The 19149-nt window shown below is 38.7% G+C and overlaps 2 protein-coding genes across 4 annotated transcripts; one reads left to right on the forward strand and one right to left on the reverse strand.

Annotated features, from left to right (window-relative positions):
* Positions 1-33: 33 nt before the first annotated feature.
* On the forward strand, positions 34-8348 carry FBXW2 (F-box and WD repeat domain containing 2). Of its 3 annotated transcripts, none has more exons than XM_068915226.1 (7): positions 34-150; positions 1546-2055; positions 3519-3713; positions 4516-4649; positions 5305-5391; positions 6065-6234; positions 7747-8348. In XM_068915226.1, exons 2-7 carry the CDS (start codon positions 1566-1568, stop codon positions 8033-8035), a joined length of 1365 nt encoding a protein of 454 aa, XP_068771327.1. In that variant the 5' UTR covers positions 34-150; positions 1546-1565; the 3' UTR covers positions 8036-8348. The 3 variants fall into 3 exon arrangements, with proteins under 3 accessions (XP_068771327.1, XP_068771328.1, XP_009681441.2); XM_068915227.1 differs by having other exon boundaries at positions 36-150; positions 1638-2055; XM_009683146.2 differs by lacking the exon at positions 34-150 and having other exon boundaries at positions 1453-2055.
* A 4916-nt stretch (positions 8349-13264) lies between these two features.
* Positions 13265-14741, reverse strand: LOC104149498 (uncharacterized). Its single transcript, XM_009683145.2, has one exon. It carries the CDS (start codon positions 14637-14639, stop codon positions 13395-13397), a length of 1245 nt encoding a protein of 414 aa, XP_009681440.2. The 5' UTR covers positions 14640-14741; the 3' UTR covers positions 13265-13394.
* Positions 14742-19149: the final 4408 nt, after the last annotated feature.

Here is a 19149-nt window from a genome sequence, read left to right on the forward strand (position 1 = left end):
CAGGGCCGCGGTGAGGGCCGCGGAAGTGGCCGGAGCCCATCCTTCTGCTGCGGGAGCGATGGCCCCGGGGGCGCCCGGGCCCCTGCCGGGCCGCGGGGAGCCGCGCGAGCCGCCTGCCGAGGGACGCCCCGCGCCCGGCCGCCACCTGAGGTGAGCCCGCGGGACTGGGCCGAGCGGCGCCGGCAGCCCCCCGCGCTTTCTGCGTGCGGAGGCGGATGGCGGCGGCGGGGCACCCGCGCGGGCAGCGCGGAGCGTCGGTTCCGGCCGTTGCTTTCCGCATTCGCTCCGCGCATCGCGTACAACAAACGCCCTAGATCTCATTTAATTCTTATCAGTAGGGAAACGGTTAGAGGTTTGTTTGGTCCTAAGAGAATACATGCCTGTTAGAATAGCGAAAGTATCCTTTGTCATGCGTGCTGGGGAAAGCCGGTAAGAGCCGTCCGTTAAAGTTACTGTGTGAACTCACGCCTTGATAGGAATAGCTGTCTATATGCACTTTACACCCAGTACCTTCTTGTTTTTAGCAACAGCTGCTGTTTCTCCGCATACCACAGGCAGCCTTTCACAGTGAGGACTGTGCTTCCCTGTACTATGACTCCATATTTTTAAGAGGTGTATTTTAAAGTCTTATTCGATGAAGATAAAATGCCTGTATAAAAATAAACATGTTATTGACTCCCACTCAGATTCTTCAATTCTTTGGATTTGGGAGCTGTATACTGAATTCAGCCAGTTGTCTAATGGATGGAATTAGCTCTTCCAGAGAAAATAATTAATTATGGCTTTTTAACTGTTTGCCCAATATTTATCTTGTTAATCGTTTATTCAAACTTACTGCAGGAACTAGAGATGCCCCGATGTAGTATAAATGCACATAGTTAAAGAGGTAGTTTTTAAACCCGCAATTTCATAGTTAATTCTGTTCACTGGAAATAAACCTAGAAGATAGGAAACAATTAAAAAAGAAGTGTCAAAACTGATATTATACCAGTGCAATTTACAATAGCCAAATAGTTGGCTAACACATAACTTCATCCCAATTCCTGAGAAATCTCTTTGTATCTTTTTTTAAAACCGCACAGTTACCTACTTTGTATAGGGCAAATGCATGGAGTAAGTTCTGTTAGTAAGTAGCCTCTCATCACCCTATCTGTATGATTTGTTTCCTTCCATATCAATGTTATCCGTGGGTAAACTGTAAGACAATGTTTATTTGCCATAAGTTTAAAACTTGAACCAACCCTGACCTTATTGAATTCAGAATTTGAAAGTGTTAACCTAGAACAAGAAGGATGTTAACATCCATAGTGAATGCTAACATGTACTGGCTCCATACAACTCATATCTAAGTCTGATGTGGGACATCTAATAGTTCAAAGTATTTGCAAATGCTTAGTACTAACCTACTGAATATTTTAAGATGTGTTTGGTCATTTCAGTCCATGTGTTAACATGCAGTTTGGAATATTGATGTACCAGCAATAAAGATGTGATGCTTATCTTGTTTTCTGAACAGAACTAATACAGTATTTTGATGTATCACAGGTAAATTTTTCCATAACCTTATGGAGAAAAAGGACTTTGAAGCATGGCTTGATAACATTTCTATTACATTTCTTTCTCTGACGGACTTGCAGAAAAATGAAACTCTGGATCACCTGATTAGCTTGAGTGGAGCAGTCCAGCTCAGGCACCTCTCCAATAATCTAGAGATTCTTCTCAAGAGGGACTTCCTCAAACTTCTTCCGCTGGAACTTAGTTTTTACCTATTAAAATGGCTCGATCCTCAGACCTTACTCACATGTTGCCTCGTCTCTAAGCAGTGGAATAAGGTTATAAGTGCCTGTACAGAGGTGTGGCAGACTGCATGTAAGAATTTAGGTTGGCAAATAGACGACTCTGTTCAGGACCCTCTACATTGGAAGAAGGTTTACCTAAAGGCTATTTTAAGGATGAAGCAACTGAAGGACCACGAAGCCTTTGAGACATCCTCTTTAATTGGACACAGTGCCAGAGTATATGCACTTTACTATAAAGATGGACTTCTGTGTACAGGTACGAAGTTCAGAAAACTTGGAGTCTTACAATTCTTCTTTTGTCTTTTTTCCCCATGAGATTAGTGACAATTTGAGTTTCCTTAACCAGGCAAGTTATTTTCACAGTGCTGGTGATTAAGGTTTTCAAAATTACTATTTTTGCAATTTCTGAAACACCTGGCACACTAAAAAGCTAACTGGTCACTTCAATAGAAAGACCAAAGAGACTTATTTCTTTCTTTTTTTTTTCTTTTTTTTTTTTTAAATCAATAAAAAGGCCAACAGTGCTGCATATAATTCTTCAGAACAGTAAGCCCATTTGAGAAGTACAGATATGTTAGCTATCCTCTTAGAGGATACCTTCTTCAGATTAAAGGGACCTTGTTTGGACTATCTGATCACTGCAGCCTCCGAAACATGGCAGGAAAATTCTGTTGTCTTCTTCCCAGCATGACAATTTCTGTGGTATGATCTGTAAACTCTTTCAATTCTTAATATAATGTAAAAGCATGTATGAAGACTTGTGAACTAGATCTAGCCTTGCTACTCATCTGAATTACACATTGTAAGAATGATTTCAACTTCCTTCCTAAAAACTGCAGACTCCTAGATTACAGTTTGACTTTAGGAATACAGCCAGACCAAATATGAAACCTTAAGTAAGAAAGAATAGTGACAAAGTTACAGTGAACTGTTGCCAGAGCATATTCCAAGGAATTCCTAACTATGGCACTTGAGACAACAGTGCTATAGAATAAGCTGGGAGTACTGAGTAGTACTCCCACATTTGTGGGTACATTAAGAAGATTGTGAGAAACTAGGAACTAGTCTCCAACAAGTCTTTTGCTTCCCTAGTAGTCAGCAGGGAGTGAAAAATACTCAGGAGGTGGCATTGTCAAACCTTACTGAAAAACAGCTCCCTCTTTTATGCTGAAACCACATGTTGTAGAGAAAAACATGTGAAAGAGTCTAGGGTTTATTCTGCTCTACAAAGCAAGCAGGCTTTGAGTTATGGTTATGCATTAAAAAAAAGTGAAACTTAGGAGGAGAAAGGAAACCAGCAGGTGAAGGGGCCAGGTATTCGCCTGCTGTCCTTCCGTCTTTCTCTATAAAGAGATTTGATGGACTGTTTCCCCACCTGAAGCAAACTAAAGCTTGCATTATAGTCACTGGCTTTGCAAACCTGAGAGTGATGCATCATATAAAACTTCAAAAAACTTCAGTATGTGTTTCAGTAGATACTGTCAAGCAGACAAGAGTGCTGGAATCTGCTGAAGGTGCAAAAAGGGTGTGGGAAACTGGGAGGCCAGACACCTACTAGCTCAGCTGAGATGAGAATACACTGGCTTCAGTGTAGTGCTGAGACAAAGCAGCTTGAAAGCACTACCTAGTGAGAAAGTGCTGTATGAAAGGAAAACCAATATAAAATTGGAAATATTACTTACTCTTCATTTCCAACTATCCTACTCTTTCATATTCTAGGATCAGATGACTTATCTGCAAAACTGTGGGATGTAAGCACAGGTCAGTGCATATACGGTATCCAGACACATACTTGTGCTGCAGTGAAGTTTGATGAACAAAAACTCGTAACAGGATCTTTTGATAACACCGTAGCCTGTTGGGAATGGAGCTCTGGGGCCAAGACACAGCATTTTAGAGGACACACAGGTGCAGGTATGTTAACCTTTTCAGTTTTTAAGTTCACCAGACAAGTAACACACATTGCCATCAAACAAATCATAATTTAACTTAACTCTTTGCAGAATACCCCCCCCCTTTTTTTTTTTTTGTCCCAAGTCACCTTGTTGAGGGAAGTAGCCAAAACTGATGTAGACCTTTCTGCCCTTGAATAATGCCAAGGCTTAGTCATGCTAGTTAGTGTTTTGCATGTGCATAGACATAATACTACGCGCTGTGGTGTTTCAGTGTTTTGGAGTCTGACAAAAAGATGCAGATCCTAGGTAACAGGGAACACATGTCAATAGGAGTTCCTTATATCCCCAAACTGGAGAGGGGATTACAAGGAAGAGCGTGATAGGACCTGAGAATCTATTTGCATTTCTCTCATAATGAAGTTCTCCCTCCTCTACTGCAAAATATCTGCAACTCAGCTGTAGGTTTCTCTCTTTGGAGTAAGGAGATATAACAAATATACTAATCCTGCGGGAATTGACTTATTTGAACTCCTGCAATATAAGCTAGCTTATTTAAGTTGTGCTTTGCAACCAAACTGGAACCACCGATTTACATATTTGTAATTTGCACATGAATCAGTAATTTTGCAATGTAACCTTAGGAGTCCAGAGTAACAATTCAAGTGTACAATTTAAGAACAACAGTTAAAGCCGTAGTAGTGCATGAAGTATGTATAAAGTGTATGAATTTTGAGGTTACTTGACCTAATTGGTGCCTCGCTTACAGAAAAACACATGCATAGAGACTGGTATTTCTCATTTAGAACCCTCTTTGCTTGTAGTTTTTAGTGTGGATTACAACGATGAACTTGATATTCTGGTCAGTGGCTCTGCAGACTTCACTGTGAAAGTATGGGCCTTATCAACAGGAACGTGCCTGAATACCCTTACTGGACACACAGAATGGGTCACCAAGGTGGGAATATTGATTTGTAATTAATCTTGCAAAACACCTGTTTGCAAGAAGTTTGCTACATGTATTTTGTATTTCTGTTTCCTAACCCTAATCCTGCACCTGGGTGTAGAACCTGAAGAACCTCAGGAAACGCAAATACTGCACAACAACATTTCAGCAGAAGAGATACTTAAGGCAGCTGTAATAAAACCTTTCAGACCATTGAAGAGATTTCTCTTCCAAAGCAGCTGGAATAATACTACACGTCAGTGTTTGATTCAAAGAATGAATGAATATTGTGCTTCTGAGAGAAAGAAGCTTTAAATAGAATAACCAAATGATTTTGATAACCAAAATCTAAGCATGAAGAGTGTTTGCAAGTCAGGAAACAGTATTTTTCATCTGAGTATTCCAGAACTTGGACGGTGATAGGGAGGAGAATTCTAGAGGGGAAGTGTATAATATGTTAGCTAATTAATATAGTAAGTTGCAACTAGTAGAAACAGGAAGAGTGTAGATTCTAGTTTCCCTTCAGTTGTTAAAAATATCTGTGTTGCCTTCATAGAAGAGTACAGTACTCAGATTGTCAATGAATTAGAAAATGCAAATGAAAGTTCGGGTAATTAACAGCATCAAAATAAGTAATTTCATCCTTAATATATTCCTTCAATTACAGGTAGTTTTGCAGAAGTGCAAAGTCAAATCTCTTATGCATAGTCCTGGGGATTATATTCTTCTAAGTGCAGATAAGTATGAAATCAAGGTATGTACCATATATAATATACATTGCAGTATCCAGGGAAATGGAATGCTTGAGCACTTCTCTGAAGTTTACAGATAATATATTGCTTTATTCTCTCCCATATTCCCTGCTTGTAAAGTTGTGTATAGGACAGGTAACTCTATGAAAACAAACTTTTTAATGCTTTTCTTTATGTTTAGATTTAAATATAGGTACCAAATAGCCGGGTGTGCTTTGAGTGGTAGGTCCAGGGGAATGGTAATGCAAAAAAATAGTGCTTTTAGTGCTTGCCTGATGTGCTAACTTCAAAGTGAAGCACTTGCTACAAATATCGCTGTTGTTGGGGTCTTTTGGATTGAAGGATGCTGCAAATTCATTGGGGCTACAAGTGTTTCGTAACTGAAACATCATTCCTTCTCTGTCCAATTGGATGATGGGATTTTTTGATATTTTTAATAACAACCAGGCAATCAGCTTTCACTGGGATTTTTCAGGGTAGAAACAAAACATACTGAAACTGTACTATTAGACAGGACATTATGGAATTGGAGTTCCCACCTAAAGAAGAAAAATATTTCTGAAGATCATATGCACATTTACTGGCTGCTTAAAAAGAGACTGTGACCCTTGCTCTATTTTTGTAATGGCTTATAACTTGAATATTTTACAGTCTTAAACTGTCTTTTAATTGTAGATTTGGCCTATTGGAAGGGAAATAAACTGCAAGTGTTTAAAAACGTTATCTGTTTCTGAAGATCGCAGCATCTCCTTGCAGCCCAGACTGCACTTTGATGGTAAATACATAGTGTGCAGTTCAGCTCTAGGATTGTACCAGTGGGACTTTGCCAGCTATGATATTCTCAGGTAAATCTTTCAGTTTAAGACTAAGGTGTGTAAACTTATTCTCTAGGTCTTCTTTAAGTAAGAAGTAGAACATATTACTTTTAGTTTTAATAACTTATTTTAGATGTAGGCCAAAAGAATCTTGATACAAATTCCAGAAGTTCTGTAAACCTCTTACTTTACGCAAATTGCCAGGTTTTCTTCTAACTTAAACTCTATACATTTCACCTATTGATTTGACTGGCTTGGGGCCAAAAACCAAAATAGCAATCATGTTTTGTGTTTTCAATACATAAGCTGAAGAGTTTCAACATAGACTAAAGTCTACCAGCTGCAGTTGTGAACATGAGACAGTAGCGACTAGGAGTTAGTGCTGCCATAGCAGTCTGCATGGCCAATTTAGAGAGGCATTTGGTGAGACAAGAAATTAAAAAGACTGTTTTTCCTTAGAGCACTGCTGAACTGAGATCTGTTGTTCTTGATAACTCTACAGAATGACAGTGAAATCTGTCAGACTGTAGAGAAGAATCAAACAAGATGGCATTCTGTTTCATTAAACACTTAGAATGAGGCTTTTTCTGTTAGAAATGGTGGCATCAAAAACAGCAACTTTTTAAAGAAAAAGTTGCATTATAGAACTGTTAAAAGGCCTGAATATTTGTAGAGTGCCCTACCGTAAGATGATTTACTCCAGAACAAGTGCTGCTTCTCACTAAGAATAATTCAATGATTTTACCTCTTAGTCTGTCCTCCCATCTTTCAAAAGGGCATACAGCAGCCTGTGCTGCTGAGAACGGACTTGCATCTCAGTACATGTTCATACCCCAGTTCTGTACTTCATGTAATGCTATAATCAAATGCTCTGGTCAGTTGTGGGAAACTTATTCTCTCCAGTTTTTGTTCAAGTTTTATTTAGTAAGGCAAAAAAACCCCAAAGACATACTGGAACTAACAAATACTGTTATTTCTCCCCAAGATGAAAATGGTTAGCCTAGGCTAAGTGTCACTAACACAGCATGCCGTTAAGACTCAATCCTGAATGAGCTATCTTACCATCATAAGGGGGCATTTCTGTGTTTTATTTCCAGCTTTTAAAAGAGCAGTCAAAAGAATAATAAGAGGTTGTTCCTCTTAGTTTAAAGACATTTAGGCTTCAAATCCCTATGATAATTTACTGTAAAACACAAGTACATTTGCTCTTTCATGCATATCTGGAAACAGACTTCTTTTTTTTTTCCCCCCCCCCCCCTTGAACTATACAGAATCCTTTTCAAGCCTTAACCTCTACTTATATTTAGAAGAGTCTGTCCTGAATGCACAAAGTCAGAATTGAAACCTCGAGTCTGACTCAAGATAAATGTTCGGTTGTTTGAAGTAATTTGAAAAATTTGCATCAAGTTTTTTCTAAATAATTTGGAAATGATGAGTTTAGACACTTATTCTCTATAGACACACATAAGAATTTATTTATAGTAAAGCAGGTTCACAACTACATAGCGACACAGTTTCTAATGATATTTTCTTGTCTTCTAGGGTCATCAAACCTCCTGACTTCTCAAACGTGTCCTTGCTGGGCTTTGGAGAGATATTTGCTCTACTGTTTGATAACAGATACCTGTATATAATGGACTTGAGGACAGAAAAACTGATAAGCCGCTGGCCTCTACCAGAGTATAGAAAGTCAAAGAGAGGTTCAAGCTTTTTGGCTGGTGAAATGTCTTGGTTAAATGGACTAAACGGCCAAAATGATATGGGCTTGGTTTTTGCCACCAGTATGCCAGACCACAGTATCCATTTGGTGTTATGGAAAGAACATGGCTGAAAAGATCACACATGGCAGAATCTTCAGGAATATATGGACTATCAGCAGTGTGTCCATAAAATAAGACTTTGCATGAACCAAAGTTGCGCACCTAATGGTATCATCATGCAATGCACAATCACTTACTTTTATTTGGGCATTTGGGGATGGGTTGTTTTTGACATAATGCAACACAGCATGCTAACAATATTCACCACTAAATTTTGTCTGTACTCATGTTTAAGCATACTTATTGGGCTCTGAAGCATAGTTTGTAAAGTTTAAACCATTCAAATCCACCATTAAGTCTAAAATGAAGTAGTATTTGACCTGACTTCTGCCCTATTTTTTGTTGTTGGAACAGAAGGTGAAGCTACTATTTTAGAACAATAGGCTTTTGTACACATAACAGCAAGTACTGGTTACAGTGCACAGCTGTTGACCTCAAATGAGAACAGAGCAGACCTGCGCACTCTCGCTCTCTCTCTCTCTCCCCCCAGTATCAATCTCTTCAGGACTTTTTTTTTTTTTCCCTTTATGATAGCTTTAAATGCTTAGCCTTTGAAATTGAGGACTCAATTGAATCCTTTAACTAGGATCAGATGCTAACAGTAATAATTTGTTTAAGCTCAGAAGTACGTTGATGCAAGCTTTTCTCAGCCAGAATGAGCCAACTTTTCAGGTACCTGATAAAGCTTGCCATGGCAACTAACCTTAGAGAACCTGTTACCATATTTCCTGATGGTGCAATTGGGACAGAAACAACTCATTAACCCCACTGATAAATTCATTGTGCTACTCTGGTAGCTGTTCAGTGGCACAAATACTAAAGGAACAGTTTGGACCATGTCTTGGTCATCTCATGAAATACTCTTTCTACAGAGTTTTCAATATCTCACTCAAAGTGCTTTGATCAGTATTTCATAGTCCATGTTTCCTACAGAACGTAGCTTAGTTCATCAGTAGGTGGAATTATAATGAAAGGAAAGATGATCAATCCCTACAGTAAGACTTGATCTTTTACATTAAATGCAGTCTAGTAGCCATTCACTTTTTCCAAAGAATGCAGTTAATATAATGATGCGCTTAAAGTTGTTAAATTTAGATTGGAAAGCAGGGACAAAAAACAGGGTGACTGCCACGTCTCTGAAACTCAGAGTTCTGAAGAAGAAAAGAAAAGGCGTAGAAAAAGGTTTTTGGCTTTGATCAGCTGTAGGAAAGCTCATGTAAAGATGAGTTAACCACTGAGAAGCAAATATTTATCCACATACTTCTGTCGAATTTGACCTGTACCGAAAAGCTGTATCTGTGACATCTCAACTCCCATGCTTTAGAAGTGTGTTGGGGTTTTCTGACAATAAAGTCTCCCCTTAGTGTCTATTTTTACACAACTATAAAACATAAGGTTGCCTGAAGATTGACTCAGGTACCTGAAAAGATAAAACTGCCTATCGTAGATACCGTTTATATGATTTTTATTGTCACAGGATCATCGGTGGAGACCTAGTTTCTTAAGTACTACTGAGTGAAAGCCCAGGTTCCCAAAGGTACACGGTATAAATTGCAGACATGGGAGAGGAGTTTCTGTGTGCAAGAGTCTGTACTTGAGTGATGTGACAGGAAGTGCATGAAGTCACAGGGGAGCAGTGTCCCTTGAATGCAAGGCTAGTGTCTTAAATATTGAGTTTTCCACCGGTATGCACACAAACTTATTTTGAGAAAGTGCCTGTAGTCAAGGATTTTAATCAATTAGAAGCTGAATTCACAGCTTTTGCTTCAAACCATGCTGACATGGGCACAGGTGATGATCTCTTCGAACTTTTACTGTATCACTCATAAGTGAAGAAAATACACATGAAACAAAAGGCTTTCAATAACTTCTCAAAATCCAGCTCTCAGCACTGTTAACATGGGCATAACCACACTGTGCATAATGTGTGCAGTAAATCAGATTACTTTAAAGGAGCTACATTAACATGGGCTATCCATAAAACATTATATTAGCTTTGAAAGTTTAGTTAAGAATCCTTCATAGCAGGAATTTAGACAGGAACATGTCAGAAATGTCCTTATAACCAAATTGATTAAATATGGATTAGATATGTGGACTGTAAGACAAGTGGACAATTGACTGTACTGCCAGGCTCATAGTGGTGATCAGTGGTAGAAAATCCAGCTGGCAACCAGTTACAGGTGGTGGTCCTCAAAAGCTAGTACTGGGGCCAATATTGTTTAACCTCTTTATTAGTGACCTGGATGATGCAACAGGGTGCACTCTCAGCAAGTTTCTGGACAATATGAAATTGGCTGGGAGAGGGGGCACCGTGGGAAGGGAAAGCCATCAATTTACTGAAGAGTAGGGATGCTATTCTGAGGGACCTCAACAGACAGGAGAAATGGGCTGACAGAACTTCATGAAGTTTAAACAAAGCAAATGCAAAGTCCTGCACTTGAGATACAACCATGCCACACAACTGGACAGACTGAACAGCTTTACCGGAAAGGATCTAGGCATTCTGGTGCACAAATTCAACAGGACTTGTGACAGAGACAGACATCTGCACACTGAGCTGTACTAGCAAGTGCATGGCCAGCAGGTCAGGAAGGGATTCTTCCTCTCTGCTCAGCACTTGAGATCACATCTGCAGCTATGTCTGATTTTAAGCTCCCCAGTACAAAACAGACATTAACATACTGGAAGAAGTCCAGTGAAAGGCCACAGAGGTGGAGAAGGGGCTGAAGTACGCAGTGCCTAAGGAGAAGGTGTGAGAAGGCTGGGTTTGTCCAGCCTTCAGGAGAGAATGGCAGGGAGGGGGAGTTATCTTACTGCAGTCTCCAGCTACCTGATAAGAGGACAGAGAGAAGACGAAGTCAGACTCCTCTCAGAGTCTTGCAGCAGAAGGACAAGGGCCAATGGTCACAAATTGCAATGAGAAATTCCAGCGAGCTCTAATGAAGAGAAATTTCCACTGAGGTAGTTTATCTGGGCAACCTGTTCCACTGTTAGGTTGTGTGTCCAGCTTATCTGGACAAAGACCATCCTGCCTTATGCCGCTTTGAGTGGGGAGTTGCACTGCAGACCTCCAGATACTCCTTCTAAACTGTATAGGCCTATAATTCTAAATGGACCCCTCAGCAAGCAAATTCCTTCCATTGCAGCAGGTGCCTTTGACATTACTACGGCTTCCAGAGTTTCCTAATCTATACCTTGGCAGATGCTGCCACTGTGAAGCAGCTGTTACAGCTTGGTAAAGCTGTGACGTACTAGCGGGAAAGAGATTCTGCTACAAGAATTTCACAAGTTTCAGAAATTTTTGAACAATTTAAGATCCCTAAATTCTCCTTTTCTCTGTTGTGGCAGAGCATGAAAGCAGAAAAGCAGGATAAGAGGCCTCTGATACACACTATACCACTGTTCTACCCTTTCAGTTTTATAAAACAAGGTTGATGATTATTGCAGACATGATTACAAAGTTACTTGCAGACTGTTTCCTGAAGACTGCCAAAGAGAAGTTCCACATGGACATGTGCTAACTAATGATACTAATCTACTAGTGAGAGAGCTTCATAAGGACATAAGCATGTGCCGACACAAAACAGAAGAGGCAATGAAAAACATGACAGACTAGAAGTTAAATAAAAGAATGTTCACATGTAATCTCACTCCCTCTCCCCCTGCCCAAACACATACATACACAGGTTTCCTTGTGGGGCTTAGCAAACATGACTAAAAGTGAGAAATTACAATGAGTGTATTTTTTTGCTTGTTTTTTCTTTCCATCTGATCTTTAGATTAGAAATGAATAATTACATTGCTTATTTACGTAGGGGTTGGGAAAGAAAGATCTGTAACTTTACACCCACGTAATGAAGCAACACCATACAGCTTACCAGCCATATAAAGCATTAAAATTTACCTGGTGTCTGATTTTGGTGAATGAAGAAACAGGTTGCTATGAGTCTTCAAGGTCTGGGAGAAGGGGGGGAAAAAAACAAAACAAAACACAACACCACCTCTTGTATCATAAGTAGTCATCATTCCTTGCTGTCTTCCCATGTGGAAATAGTCTTCCTTCAGTTCACAACATCAGCATGTATCCCTTACCTCTATTTTATAGATTTCCAACTCAAAGTAGCACTTTCCTGTTAAGGAATTCAGAACAGCTGTAGGTAGCAAGAAAGGGTACCAGCCTTCTTCTTAAAGTTACAGATCTCACAGACCCATGCAGTTGTCTCAATTGGCAAAACTCCAACAGCTATTTTTAGTGCTACAATAAGTCACCACTTTAACAAACCCTGTTCCCAAGAATATAATTTATTATTATTATTACAGAAAAAGGTATACTCAGTGATTTTTCACAATGCATTAGTTTATCTTTTACACAACTTTGATGCATAAGAATTTTGTACCCAAGTCATAACATTAAAAACTACAATAATTCAGGAATGCTATTTTTAATACTAATGACTGTAGTTCTAATTCTATACATAGCCTGAAAAATGCTTACAGCTTTTTTTTTAGCATGATTTAAATCATCTGACTCATACTAGTAATTGTTTATTGAAAACACTCATTTTAAAATTGCCAGAAGAGGTAATACCACCTACAGAAATCCTTGCTGAATGACTCACAGCTTTGCTACAAATTCCAATTTCCCTTAGGAAGAAGTACTTCCAAAAAAGTGATAGATCTAGTGCTGCAGTTGGTGTATTTTCCTATTCTCTCTGTCATTCTAACAAGCTGCAGTATAAATGCCAATATGGGTCTTCATCTGGAAGATGCTGTTCCAAGCCATGTCCAACAGTCACTACTAAACACAGCTGTATTTTTTTTAGCAGCCACTTAATGCAGCTGTGTGTTTTTTTTTTTTTTTCCCCCTCCACCTAGTACTTTAGAGATACAGATAACAAAAACTCATCTGTTCCTTCTTCAGGCAGTTTACAGGGTTGTTGTACTAGGCACAACATATATGAAGGTGGGAAAAGAAAAAGAGAGAAAGCAGAAAATCAGTACTTAATCTTATTTCAGTATGATCAGTTCCTATGCCTTGAATAATGCCCTTTCATACTTACAGGCAGTTAAAGAAGAAATTATCTTATCATTGTGCCTCAGCTCTCACATCTCAGCTGCACAACAGACTTTATCTAAGGAAATCAAGTCTGTAATAGAGCTTGATCACTCTGGATAATTACAAGGTACCGTATTTCAGGTCACAGATAAAATGCATTTACCTTTATACAGTACGTAAAAGGAATGTTTCCCCCAAAGCTTTACAAAAATCTTCATCTGGAAGCATTTCCAGTGTGAACTTTTAAGTGATATCCTCTGCTCCCTGAGGATGTGGGCAGCTCTCCACTTTCCCGCCTTATAACCCAGGTTTCACTGTTGAGCTTCCAGTACTGTTTGATGCAGCACTTTGTTAACATTCATGATTAATGATGAGTTATATCGCCACAGTGTGGTATCCCTGATGAGGGACTCTCGGGGAAGGTTTCCTTGGAGGGGCACCCGACAGTGATAAATAAGGGCAACATCCACAGGAACACTCACACTCTTCCCATAACCACGCAGGACAGAGTGGACTGAAGTCTGAATCACTTTTCTTGGATCAATTATCATTTTTCTGGGATTGATTACCTCTTTCCTGTCAGGCTCTCTATGAACATGCTGCAGTATGTTAATACCTGGCACGGTATTCCAGGATGAAATGTTGAACATATGGGTAGATACGGTTTCAGGGAAGATATGATTCTCAAAGAGGAAAATGCCAGTCCCTGGGTTTTGTTCCTGAAGACTGCTCATCATTGTTTTCCAGTCTGGGTGCTTAAGGGGAAGAATTATTTCATCAGCATCATTAAGAACCACAAACTTGCTCCTCTGCATGTTACGATATACACAGTCATTTAGTGCTGTGATTTGGCCATAGTAGCCAATGTGTGTTCCATCTTGAGTGAAATGCCATTTAGAAGAAACCTTGAGGTGTGAATTTATTGGCCAGGGAATTATTTCTACGGTCCCTTCTTCCACATAGAACTTCAAGACTTTCTCCATCAGCTGGCTGCAGCTGTTCTTATAGACCACCACTTTCTGTACCCCAAGAATCTTATACATCTCCATACTCTGTATAAACTGTAAGACATTGTTGTAATTTCCAAACATGGCAGAGATGCATACAGTGAAGTCAACAGAAAAGGTCTCGGCCTTGCGGTTTTTAATTTCAAACCTTGGCAGCTGGTCAATATTTCCATGGGGGGACCAATGAACCGATACATGCGTCGGATCGCAGTTTTGGGGTTCCAAGCAAACTATGTCTGCTGCACCATAAGGGAATCCAAATCTATCTGAGTGAACCTCAATTTGTGATTTTGACACATATATCTTTCCCTGAGGCTGACAGCAGAACCAGCAGTAAAGTTCTTTTATATCTTCATGGTGAACAATCCCAATCACACGGGTGACTTTGCTTTCTCTGTCATCAAAGTACGGGGCAATGATAAAAGTTCTGTTACCCCTTAATGCTGTTATCGTGTTATTGGCAATCTCCCCTCTACATTTGCTACCTTCTTGAATTATTTTTGGCAGGAGATAAAGTCTCTGTAACCTAAGATAAGAAATTGTGAGCATTGAAGTTAAAGTAATAATGCACAGAGCAGCAGCAAAGCAAGATTTTTTCCCACTACAGAAATTTCTGAATTTATCTAAATGTGGATGCAAATGTCTGTGTTCTTGCAGTTTATGCTGCTGCATCTGCAAGAAAGAAAATATATAACATTAGGTAATATTGACTTATGTTAATTGCGCAATAATTTCTTAAATAAGATAGGGGGACAAATCTCTATCACTGTGCACTGACCTAACAGTGACCTTGGTCAATGTACTTTTTTTGCAAAATCAGTCACAGAATACACCTTTAATGAACAGTACTCTCTGTGACTCTCTGAATGTTCCCTATATGCCAGAGGTATGGAACAGTTTCTGTACGTGGAGAGTTCTTTAGGTACTGTGAGAGAATACGATAGAGGTCTATATGACCATCAATAAGCAGGGGAATAGGAAGCCATTATTCATTATTTTCTATAATCCAGATTTTAGAACATCCAATTAAGTAATTATACAGTAATTTTAAAGCAAAACAAAACCACATTTGTTTTCTCTGTGCAACATATAAGTAAATTATACACAAAGGAAACTCAACTGGACTTAGCACAGAAAAGTTCGGGGCAAAAATATAATTGAAATGAATACAGGATTAAGCAAATTCATAGAAAACATGGCAATTAGGGACAATTACACATGGTGGTCCCGATGCTATCTCTAATTTGTAAATTCCCTAACCTGCAGTTCATCATAGGTGAGACAATACATACAGAGAAAGGTCACTTGATACAGTTTAGCCGAAGAGAAGTGAATCAATGGAAATATAAAATAGTTCCACTTATCAGCACTACCATACTTAGCGTTGTTTAACGCAGGCTTTGTAGGGAAGGCAGCCTCATATTATTCTCAATAGCGATCTCGGTCTGCTGACATTATTTTAATGCCCGCAGTCCCTGGCATGGCTCTGGAGAATGAAGTCTTCCTCTCCCGCTGCTGCCAGCACAGACAGGCACCCCTGAGCACCCTCAGCAGCAATCACATGCTGGCATGTGTTGAGGTTTGAAAGAGAGCTCATGGCACTCTCAAGCAGTAATTTCTGTAAGCGGAGCTCAGATTAAAATTTTCTTTACAAATTCATCTTTAGGGATCCAGATATAATGAGCAGTAAGGGAACAGCAAACCTCTTTAAAGGCCTGCTTATATCACACAGATTCTCAGAAGAAGAGTGCCCCAGATTAATCAAATTACTGTTATTTAGACTAGAAACACTGGACTGGGTAGGAGAAAGTGTCCCTGACTTGCAGCAAGAAGAGTGAGGTAAAATGGAAATAAATAATGGAATAAACTGATTCTATTGCAGAAGATGGAGATGTTTCCTGTAGACATGTCATTGCTGCATAGCTGCTGACAAGAAAATTTGTGCTGCTAAAAGACCCTGATTTTTATGTGCATAATTTATAGAGAAAGCATGTAGTAATATCATAAATGTAGCAGATTTTGGAAGTTTGTCATATTTCTTATCCTTCCACTTGCTTCTCAAAAGTCCCAACACAGTTACTTACTTGCTTTTTTTTCTTTTTTTTAAAGTATCTTTAGAGACTATGCACATACTAAATCTCTGAGTAACATGTTTTGGAAAAAATGTTACTAATCTATTCTCAAATTAGAATTAGACCTAATATTTCCTCCTTTTCTTTTATCTTTTTTTTTTTAATTTCACACATTGTATAAAGATATTTTGAGAGCTTCTACTTCAATAGTCTTTTGTGATGTAACAGAATATTATCATTTTAAATTTGTAGGAGCAAAGTAAGAAAGAGACAAATCTAGGAAGCACATAAACACCTAAATCCACAGTTTTGTTCCAGAGATCATACTCGGCAGCTTCACAACTTTGGAAGTGCCTGAATTCACTGACAGCTTCACTGTTTGGCTTAAAAAGTTATTTAGGGGCCTGGTTTTCTGCTTTAACATATTCTCCAAAATTAGCAATCTAACTTCTGAATCTCAGCTGAGTTTAGGCAGAGTGCCCAAGCCTTCAGAAGGATATGCAATATTTTTCCCAATTGCTCTTCCTCCAAAATAAAAGTAAGAAGAGGTATAATCACAACACAGCCCTTAAAATGCCCCATTTTCTAAGACTGATATGATTTATAGCAGCCTTTGACAGCTCCCAGGAAATTGCTTTGCAGCACAGAACTGTCATAGGGCACCACAAATCTCACTACACCACGCTAGGGACAAAGTAGAACAGCAGCAGCAGGCTGTACTGACTCCATTGTGTCTCTAAAGTGGAGAATGTCCACTTACTTAAAATGTAAAATACTTACATTTTAGAGCTGAACCCAGAACAAATGTATGGTTAAAAGTCTGGTACTGTCATACAACTTTCTGCTGGAGAATTGTAACTAAGAACAACTCAAAATGTGTAAGTCTTTTTTTTTAATCAAACATTCTAAAGTTAGACAAAAAGTTTATCTATCTGGAGCATTTACTGATCTCATTCTCAGGTTCTCAGGTTTTTAGATATGTTAGCATTCTTATAACATAGAGTAGGTCCCATTGAACATTTCTCCTTGATCTTATGCATTTATGACAAAATATTGTTCAGTCCTATAGAATAAATAGTCTTTACTAAAGAAATATAACAACATATCAGCATTAAAAAATGCAATTAATTTATTACCTGTTATTTTGTTGTTTCTTCTGCTTTTGTTGGCTATAAATAATGAACAACAAAGCATCTTTGCAACTGTGTTGTGAACAGGGAGCATCTGAAAGCAAACGTACCTTTTAAAGCAGGCAGCAGAGTGAAGTTTTGTTCAGTTCTCCAGCTGGTTATCCAGACAGTTACTTTTCGGTATGGTATATCCACCAATTGCTCAATTCTACCCAGAAAAAAATCTTCCAAATTTTTATGATAAATTGCAAGAATTGTTCAATATAGAATGAGACTAGGGAAAAATGTAGATACAATACCTAAGATACTTGCCAGCACATTTTATTTCAAATGCTTAGTGTGCCTTAATGTCAGTAACAGCATCCACACCTACCAGAAAAACAAGTTCCCCTTCTTTTGAGCAAGGCATACAGCTGCCTCCCAATAACTTAATTTAAATTATAAACCTGCACGAGGAGTTGCTCAAGCAAATCAGACCTAGGCTCTTCTGCGATTTTTGAAGGCTACATAGTTAAGTTTCCTTGCGGAAATTACTCTTACATGTTGAGGTATTTGCAGTTCATAAACATATTTAAAGAAAACTAGAAAAGCTTACTATATAAAGATGATAATTTGTATTCATTGGACACTTCCTTCTGAGCAATATGTTATAGGCCTAATTAAGTAGGTGAATGCAGATTCTGAGGAGGAAGTAAGAGAGAGCTGAAACAATAGCAGGCTACAGAAGCAGAGAAAAAGAACACAATACAGAAGTCAAGACATACCTAAACAGAATCTTAGAAAAAAAGAAAGCCCTAATTATTTTAGGGATGAAATTTACTGTTTTCTGATATGTGAGTCATGAATTTTGATCTCCTGTGGTCAATAGCATAGACATTTGGTACAAATACATAGAAGGGAAGACTAATCAGGAACATCATATTTCTACTCCCCCACTTTCTCCGTATGACTATTGGCAAGTTTTAGCTTCAAAAATATGCTTCCAGCATATTTCAAAGAGTTGATTTCCTTCTAATAACAACAACTGTTTCTATTCTTGTGTGTTTTATTCCAATTACTATTCAAATAGAACATAATACAAACCATGCAGATCTGCTATGTGCTTTAATATTAAAGTTAACCTAACACTATCAATAACTACTTTGCACTAGTTTATTCTTCTTCAGTATTCCTCTAATTTTAAACAGCCTTTCTTCCTCCCTACTGCATTTATGTACTCCTGTGGAGTCATAGCCCTCCTAGTCTCCTTTCTTGCTAGTTTTTCATTAAACAAGACAGGCTGTTCTAATTTCTACTCAAAAAAAAACACTCTTCCTTGGTCAGCTGCTTCTCTGCAGTTGGCCCAGTTTCAATTAGTCTCTAGCGCAGGAGACCAGAAATGTATGGTCCTCTTCCATTTGTAAATGTCAATGATAAGCCCCATCATTGTAGGAAATAGTCTTTCTTAACATATACTAGGATTACATTTTTTTTTGTAGCTGCATTACATTGCACAGATACATCTGAGCCTGTCTGTCATCAGCCTGAGATTACTATACCAGTCTTTCACCCAAGGGTGCAGTTACCCAATGTGTTTTCTTCTTCAACAAGGTCATAATAAAGAGTTCTTTTCCCAGCTGATTGAACTAATCACATTTCTCCTTATTTCTTTAGTTGTCTTCTTTCCAAACTCTACTCTAAAGCCTTGTGTCCAATCAAGATCACACTTGCAGATGTGCGTATGCCTAAATTACCTTTTTGTCCTCCTCCCTTCTTAAACAAAACAACAACTCCTGCTTTCTTTTATCATATTGCAACACCATGATTGTGACACCTTTATTAAGTATCTGTTATTGCGTCTTCAATAGTTTGTCTCTC

This window comes from Struthio camelus, chromosome 20 (genome assembly GCF_040807025.1).
Source record: "Struthio camelus isolate bStrCam1 chromosome 20, bStrCam1.hap1, whole genome shotgun sequence".
Lineage (NCBI taxonomy): Eukaryota > Metazoa > Chordata > Aves > Struthioniformes > Struthionidae > Struthio > Struthio camelus.

What these genes read in the sequence shown, in the direction of transcription:
- FBXW2 (XM_068915226.1), top strand. Translation starts at nt 1,566, where the DNA reads ATGGAGAAAAAGGACTTTGAAGCATGGCTTGATAACATTTCTATTACA. An exon ending in AGATGGACTTCTGTGTACAG is followed by an intron (nt 2,056 to 3,518) that starts GTACGAAGTTCA and finishes TTCATATTCTAG; the next exon opens with GATCAGATGACTTATCTGCA. An exon ending in TAGAGGACACACAGGTGCAG is followed by an intron (nt 3,714 to 4,515) that starts GTATGTTAACCT and finishes CTTTGCTTGTAG; the next exon opens with TTTTTAGTGTGGATTACAAC.
- LOC104149498 (XM_009683145.2), bottom strand. Translation starts at nt 14,639, where the DNA reads ATGCTCACAATTTCTTATCTTAGGTTACAGAGACTTTATCTCCTGCCA.